Genomic DNA, 8,385 nt, shown 5'->3' with positions numbered 1-8,385 from the left:
GCTCCACCCATACATACACCCCTCCTACACCACCCATAGCTCCACCCATACATACACCCCTCCTACACCACGCATAGCTCCACCCACACATACACCCCTCCTACACCACCCACACATACACCCCTCCTACACCACCCATAGCTCCACCCACACATACACCCCTCCTACACCACCCATAGCTCCACCCACACATACACCCCTCCTACACCACCCATAGCTCCACCCATACATGCACCCCTCCTACACCACCCATAGCTCCACCCATACATACACCCCTCCTACACCACCCATAGCTCCACCCATACATACACCACTCACATATACACCACAACATCTCCACCCACACAGATCTCCCTCCTCCCGCTCCACCCAGGTCATGTGTAGGTGTAGGTCACCCCAGCTGTGAGCTACGTCAGGTAGCCTCTTTACTCCACCTGACTCCTCTTGCTAAGATGTCTGACTTGATTTTTGTATGATTTATCTTTTGTATCGTTAGTTCGATTAAATCAACGGCCCGCCTGTTAGAGGGACAATAATAACAATAAAGATCATTCTTTCATTTTGGTCTAATGTGTCACTTGGGGTGTGTGTGTGTGTGTGTGTGTGTGTGTGTGTGTGTGTGTGTGTGTGTGTGTGTGTGTGTGTGTGCGTGTGCGTGTAAGAATCAGCGTTACTTTCATTACATCTTATTGAAAACACGACTGAAGTTCTTAGGCTCGGTTCCATAACAGACACATAGCAGCAACAATACAAGATAATCTAAATAAAGATTAGTAAAAGTCGAAAGGTAGCATCAATAGATCACAATAATAAAGGATTAATAAGATAAACTAAAACTGGTCACATAAAACAATAAGTAATGAGGTGTATTAATACCAGTGGCAGTGGTTCTCTGGAGGTTTATTCTAACGTGTGCGGGCCTCCTTGTGGCCGAAGTGTGTAACATCACACAGGGAAGAAAGATGGCGACCTACACGCAGGAGCACTAGTTTGGAGAACAACACACAACATATCAGGTAGGCTGCTAAGATATAAGCTGTTAAACGTATATGGTAGGAGTTTGTGTGTGTGTGTGTGTGTGTGTGTGTGTGTGTGTGTGTGTGTGTGTGTGTGTGTGTGTGTGTGTGTGTGTGTGTGTGTGTGTGTGTGTGTGTCTCTCTCTCTCTCTCTCTCTCTCTCTCTCTCTCTCTCTCTCTCTCTCTCTCTGATGTGTCCCTGATGTCCTCTAGGTTCCGTCGGGATGTCCCGTCTGGCGGTGGTGACCGGGGGGTCCCGCGGCATCGGGGCCGCCGTGGCCCGGCTCCTGGCCTCCAAGGGGTGCCGGGTGGCGGTGGTCTCCCGCGACCTGGACGCCGCCCGCGCCGCCGTGGCGTCGCTGGAAGGAGGTTCGGTGACCTGATCAATGATAATAATATTAGTAATATATGGGACGGTAATATGGCCTTAAAACTGGTTTACCGAAAGTTAACATATCAAACAATCACCAACCTTGTTTCTAAAGCATATGTTAAAATGTTGAGGCCAAAAAGTCAGGAAAATAATAATAATAATAATAATAGGGTTCCTACGTTTTTGGTAGTAGGCCTACCCCTGATAATATGGTTTTCCTTCAAATAATACTGCATATGGATGAATACTGCTGCCACAGTCTAATACTGAATTCTAATGATAGTGAATATTGCTGAATGATTGTGAATACTACTGAATAATACTTAAAACAACTTTTAAAAGTGAATGAACCTGACTACTGCATTGACTTATATTGACTAATATTAATGGTGATATTACTGATTTATAGTGCATATCACTGAATAGAAGTGTATACTCCTGAAAAATAAAATTATTCAGAAGTATACAATCAGGGAATACTATTTAATACTACTGAGTAATAGTGAACACTACTGAGTAATAGTGAGCACTACTGAGTAATAGTGAGCACTACTGAGTAATAGTGAGCACTACTGAGTAATAGTGAGCACTCCAGAGTAATAGTGAGCACTACTGAGTAATAGTGAGCACTACTGAGTAATAGTGAACACTCCAGAGTAATAGTGAGCACTACTGAGTAATAGTGAGCACTCCAGAGTAATAGTGAGCACTACTGAGTAATAGTGAGCACTCCAGAGCACTCCTAAGAGTGACCCTCCCCCAGACGGACACGTGGCTCTGAGCTGCGATGTGTCCCAGGAGCTCGAGGTGAAGGCCGCCTTCCAGGAGATCCTCCAGTCCTGCGGAAAGATCACGTACCTGGTGAACTCAGCCGGCATCAACAGGTGAGTCCACACACACCTACACACACCTACACACTGCTACACACTGCTACACACTGCTACACACTGCTACACACTGCTACACACTGCTACACACTGCTACACACCTACACACACCTACACACACCTACACACTGCTACACACTGCTACACACTGCTACACACTGCTACACACTGCTACACACTGCTACACACCTACACTACTACACACTGCTGCACACTGCTACACACCTACACACACCTACACTACTACACACTGCTACACACTGCTACACACTGCTACACACTGCTACACACTGCTACACACCTACACTACTACACACTGCTGCACACCTACACACTGCTGCACACCTACACACTGCTACACACTGCTACACACACCTACACACTGCTACACACTGCTACACACACCTACACACTGCTACACACCTACACACCTACACACACCTACACTACTACACACTGCTGCACACCTACACACACCTACACTACTACACACTGCTGCACACCTACACACTGCTACACACACCTTTTTGAAGCATTATTACAATCCTTGTGTGTGTGTGTGTGTGTGTGTGTGTGTGTGTGTGTGTGTGTGTGTGTGTGTGTGTGTGTGTAGGGACGGCCTCCTCCTGCGTCAGAGGGCGTCAGACATGCGCCCCCTGCTGGAGGTGAACCTGATGGGCTCCATGCTGACCTGCCGGGCCGCGCTGCCCAGCATGCTGCGCTCTCCTGGGGCCGCCGTGCTCAACATAGGTCCTGGAGCTCTGCTCTACCTAGTCCTGTGCACTCTACTGTCTCTGCTGCGCTCTACTGTATATATGAACCTCTACTCTACTGTACCTCTACTCTACTGTACCTCTACTCTACTATACCTCTACTCTATAGTAACTACTCTACTCTACTGTACCTCTTCTCTACAGTGACTCTACTGTACCTCTACTCTACTCAACCTCTACTCTACTGTACCTCTACTGTACCTCTACTCTACTGTACCTCTACTCTACTGTACTGTACTGTACCTCTACTCTACTGTACCTCTACTGTACTTCACCTCTACTCTACTGTACCTCTACTCTACTGTGCCTCTACTCTACTGTGCCTCTACTGTACTCTACTCTACTGTACCTCTACTGTACTCTACTGTACCTCTACTGTACTCTACTCTACTGTACTGTACTCTACTCTACTGTACCTCTACTGTACTCTACTCTACTGTACCTCTACTCTACTCTACTGTACCTCTACTCTACTGTACCTCTACTGTACTCTACTCTACTGTACCTCTACTCTACTGTACTGTACTCTACTGTACTCTACTCTGGGTGACCTCCTCTCTCCTGTCCAGGCTCGGTGGTGGGTCTGAAGGGGCGGGCCGGTCAGTGCGTCTACGCGGCCAGTAAGGCGGGGCTGGAGGGCTTCACCCGCTCCCTGGCCAAGGAGGTGGGGGCCCGGGGGGTCAGGGTCAACATGCTGCTCCCAGGTACGCCTGTCTGCCTGTCTGCCTGTCTGCCTGTCTGTCTGTCTGTCTGTCTGTCTGTCTGTCTGTCTGTCTGTCTGTCTGCCTGCCTGCCTGCCTGCCTGTCTGTCTGTCTGTCTGTCTGTCTGTCTGTCTGTCTGTCTGTCTGCCTGCCTGCCTGCCTGCCTGCCTGCCTGCCTGCCTGCCTGCCTGCCTGCCTGCCTGTCTGTCTGTCTGTCTGTCTGAAGAATAGAATAGAATGTTATGTTATTTAATAACATGGCCGGCTCTTCCACACAGTAGTCATAAGAGAATGTGTTGACTTTTATCTCTTCTCCTCTCCTCTCCCCCCTCCTCCCCTTCTCCTCCTCCTCCTCCTCTCCCCCTCCTCCCCTCTCCTCCCTCCCCCACCTCCCTCCTCCCCTCCTCTCCCTCCTCCTCCTCCTCCTCCTCCTCCCCTCCCTCCTCCTCCTCCTCCTCCCCTCCCACTCCTCTCCCTCCTCCCTCCCTCCCCTCCCCTCCTCCCTCCTCTCCTCCCCTCTCCCTCTCCACTCCTCCTCCTCCCTCCCTCCTCCTCCTCCTCCTCCTCCTCCTCCTCCTCCTCCTTCCTCCCTCCTCTCCTCCTCCCTCCCTCCTCTCCTCCTCCTCCTCTTCCTCCCTCCCTCTCCCTCCTTCCTCTCCTCCTTCCTCTCCCTTCCTCCTCCTCCTCCTCCACCTCCCCTCTCTCCTCCTCCTCCTCTCCTCCTCCTCCTCTCCTCCACCTCCTCTCCTCCACCTCCTCTCCCCTCCTCTCCTCCACCTCCTCTCCTCCTCCTCCACCTCCCCTCTCTCCTCCTCCTCCACCTCCTCTCCTCCTCCTCCTCCTCCTCCACCTCCTCTCCTCCTTCTCCTCCTCCTCCACCTCCTCTCCTCCCTCCTCCACCTCCTCTCCTCCTCCCCCTCCACCTCCTCTCCCCTCCTCTCCTCCCACCTCCTCTCCCTCCTCCTCCTCCTCCACCTCCTCTCCTCCTCCTCCCCTCCCCTCCTCTCCTCCTCCTCCACCTCCTCTCCTCCTCCTCCACCTCCTCTCCACCTCCTCTCCTCCTCCTCTCCTCTCCTCCACCTCCTCTCCTCCTCCTCCACCTCCTCTCCTCCTCCTCCTCCTCCACCTCCTCTCCTCCTCCTCCTCCACCTCCTCTCCTCCTCCTCTCCTCTCCTCCACCTCCTCTCCTCCTCCTCCTCCACCTCCTCTCCTCTCCTCTCCTCCACCAGGCTTCATCAGGACCTCCATGACGGAGGCGCTCCAGGCCTCCCCCCAGCTCCTCCCCATCCCCCTGGGCCGGGTGGGGGAGGTGGAGGAGGTGGCGCAGGCCGCACTCTTCCTGCTTCTCTCTCCCTACGTCACGGGCCAGGCGCTGCTGGTGGACGGGGGTGTGGGCCTGCACATGTAGACCTGGACCGGGACATGGAGCAGGACCGGGAGCCGGACCTGGACCGGGACCTCCACATGTAGACCGGGACCGGGGCGGGACACGTAGACCTGATGCACTAGGTGGTTTGGTTGCTAAGGGGAGGAGCTGAGCGGGGCTGTTGCTATGTGGCGTTGGGGCGGGACGGCCCCCCGGAGGCCGGTCCTGTGATTCTGTTAATAAACAAAATGCTTGTTTACCTCGAACTGTCTGGTTGTCATGGTGACCATTATTATTTAATTTTTAAAGGAACATTGTTGCACAATTTTTGTGTGAACCAAATAAATCTTTGAAACAAGAAAGTGTGTCAGTGGTGTAGCTCCAAGCTGTAGTATCAATACTACTGCTGCAGTCAACATGTATAAGTACTACTGCTACCCTAAACATGTAGTATTAGTGCTGGTACTACGGTAAGTGTGTAGTATTAGTACTACTGCTACACTAAACATGTAGTATTACTACTGGTACTACGGTAAGTGTAGTATTAGTACTACTGCTACACTAAACATGCAGTATTAGTACTGGTACTACGGTAATTGTGTAGTATTAGTACTACTGCTACACTAAACATGTAGTATTAGTACTGGTACTACGGTAAGTGTAGTATTAGTACTACTGCTACACTAAACATGCAGTATTAGTACTGGTACTACGGTAAGTGTGTAGTATTAGTACTACTGCTACCCTAAACATGTAGTATTAGTAACTGGCACTACGGTAAGTGTGTAGTATTAGTACTACTGCAACACTAAACATGTAGTATTAGTACTGGTACTACGGTAAGTGTAGTATTAGTACTACTGCTACACAAAACATGTAGTATTAGTACTGGTACTACAGTAAGTGTAGTATTAGTACTACTGCTACACTAAACATGTAGTATAGTACTGTACTGGTACTACGGTAAGTGTGTAGTATTAGTACTACTGCTACACTAAACATGTAGTATTAGTACTGGTACTACGGTAAGTGTGTAGTATTAGTACTACTGCTACACTAAACATGTAGTATTAGTACTGGTACTACGGTAAGTGTAGTATTAGTACTACTGCTACACTAAACATGTAGTATTAGTACTGGTACTACGGTAAGTGTAGTATTAGTACTACTGCTACACTAAACATGTAGTATTAGTACTGGTACTACGGTAAGTGTGTAGTATTAGTACTAATGCTACACTAAACATGTAGTATTAGTACTGGTACTACGGTAAGTGTGTAGTATTAGTACTAATGCTACACTAAACATGTTGTATTAGTACTGGTACTACGGTAAGTGTAGTATTAGTACTAATGCTACACTAAACATGTTGTATTAGTACTGGTACTACGGTAAGTGTGTAGTATTAGTACTAATGCTACACTAAACATGTAGTATTAGTACTGCGTACTACGGTAAGTGTGTAGTATTAGTACTACTGCTACACTAAACATTTAGTATTAGTACTGGTACTAACGGTAAGTGTGTAGTATTAGTACTACTGCTACACTAAACATGTAGTATTAGTACTGGTACTACGGTAAGTGTGTAGTATTAGTACTACTGCTACACTAAACATGTAGTATTAGTACTTGGTACTATAGCGTACGGTAGTGTGTAGTATTAGTACTACTGCTACACTAAACATGTTGTATTAGTACTGGTACTACTACGGTAAGTGTAGTATTAGTACTCACTGCTACACTAAACATGTAGTATTAGTTCTGGTACTACGGTAAGTGTAGTATTAGTACTACTGCCTACACTAAACATGTAGTATTAGTACTGGGTACTACGGTAAGTGTAGTATTAGTACTACTCAACTGCTACACCTAAACATGTAGTATTAGTACTGGTACTACGGTAAGTGTAGTATTAGTACTACTGCTACACTAAACATGTAGTATTAGTACTGGTACTACGGTAAGTGTAGTATTAGTACTACTGCTACACTAAACATGTAGTATTAGTTCTGGTACTACGGTAAGTGTGTAGTATTAGTACTACTGCTTACCTACACTAAACATTTAGTATTAGTACTGGTACTACGGTAAGTGTGTAGTATTAGTACTACTGCTACACTAAACATTTAGTATTAGTACTGGTACTACGGTAAGTGTGTAGTATAGTACTACTGCTACACTAAACATTTAGTATTAGTACTGGTACTACGGTAAGTGTAGTATTAGTTACTACTGCTACACTAAACATGTAGTATTAGTACTGGCACTACGGTAAGTGTAGTATTAGTACTACTGCTACACTAAACATGTAGTATTAGTACTCGGTATCTACGGTAAGTGTAGTAGTTAGTACTACTGCTACACTAAACATGTAGTATTAGTACTGGTACTACGGTAAGTGTAGTATTAGTACTACTGCTACACTAACATTTAGTATTAGTACTGGTACTACTGGTAAGTGTAGTATTAGTACTACTGCTACACTAAACATTTAGTATTAGTACTGGTACTACGGTAAGTGTGTAGTATTAGTACTACTGCTACACTAAACATGTAGTATTAGTACTGGTACTACGGTAAGTGTAGTATTAGTACTACTGCTACACTAAACATGTAGTATTAGTACTGGTACTACGGTAAGTGTAGTATTAGTACTACTGCTACACTAAACATGTAGTATTAGTACTGGTTACTACGGTAAGTGTAGTATTAGTTCTACTGCTACACTAAACATGTAGTATTAGTACTGGTACTACAGTAAGTGTAGTATTAGTACTACTGCTACACTAAACATGTAGTATTAGTACTGGTTACTACGGTAAGTGTGTAGTATTAGTACTACTGCTACACTAAACATGTAGTATTAGTACTGGTACTACGGTAAGTGTGTAGTATTAGTACTACTGCTACACTAAACATGTAGTATTACTACTGGTACTACGGTAAGTGTAGTAGTACTAGCTACTGAGTACTACTGCTACACTAAACATTTAGTATTAGTACTGGTACTACGGTAAGTGTGAAGTATTAGTACTACTGCTACACTAAACATTTAGTATTAGTACTGGTACTACGGTAAGTGTTTAGTATTAGTACTACTGCTACACTAAACATGTAGTATTAGTACCTGGTACTACGGGTAAGTGTAGTATTAGTACTACTGCTACACTAAACATGTAGTATTAGTACTGGTACTACGGTAAGTGTAGTATTAGTTCTACTGCTACACTAAACATGTAGTATTAGTACTGGTACTACGGTAAGTG

At 46.4% G+C, this 8,385-nt stretch overlaps 2 protein-coding genes across 2 annotated transcripts in view; both read left to right on the top strand.

The window, feature by feature from the left end:
- Positions 1–957: 957 nt before the first annotated feature.
- Positions 958–5,209, top strand: cbr4 (carbonyl reductase 4). Its single transcript, XM_060067288.1, has 6 exons — positions 958–1,016; positions 1,230–1,385; positions 2,153–2,273; positions 2,890–3,026; positions 3,619–3,753; positions 4,981–5,209. The coding sequence occupies exons 2-6, from the start codon at positions 1,241–1,243 to the stop codon at positions 5,157–5,159; spliced, it is 717 nt and encodes a 238-aa protein (XP_059923271.1). The 5' UTR covers positions 958–1,016; positions 1,230–1,240; the 3' UTR covers positions 5,160–5,209.
- The window catches only part of LOC132469432 (cAMP-specific 3',5'-cyclic phosphodiesterase 4C-like), a 14,312-nt gene continuing 11,100 nt past the window's right edge, over positions 5,174–8,385 (top strand). The window contains exon 1 of the mRNA XM_060067399.1: positions 5,174–5,217. Coding sequence (XP_059923382.1) covers positions 5,174–5,217 — 44 coding nt within the window. The remainder of the gene's footprint in view (positions 5,218–8,385) is intronic.

The sequence above is a fragment of the Gadus macrocephalus genome, chromosome 12 (assembly GCF_031168955.1).
Source record: "Gadus macrocephalus chromosome 12, ASM3116895v1".
NCBI lineage: Eukaryota > Metazoa > Chordata > Actinopteri > Gadiformes > Gadidae > Gadus > Gadus macrocephalus.
The sequence above is the reverse complement of the archived record's forward strand: the minus strand, read 5'-3'. Positions and strand labels throughout refer to the sequence as shown.

Excerpts from the sequence above, each read along its gene's own strand:
- cbr4 (XM_060067288.1), top strand. The coding sequence starts at position 1,241 with ATGTCCCGTCTGGCGGTGGTGACCGGGGGGTCCCGCGGCATCGGGGCC. Across the intron at positions 3,027-3,618 it reads GGCCGCCGTGCTCAACATAG|GCTCGGTGGTGGGTCTGAAG; the intron begins GTCCTGGAGCTC and ends TCTCCTGTCCAG. Across the intron at positions 3,754-4,980 it reads GGTCAACATGCTGCTCCCAG|GCTTCATCAGGACCTCCATG; the intron begins GTACGCCTGTCT and ends CTCCTCCACCAG.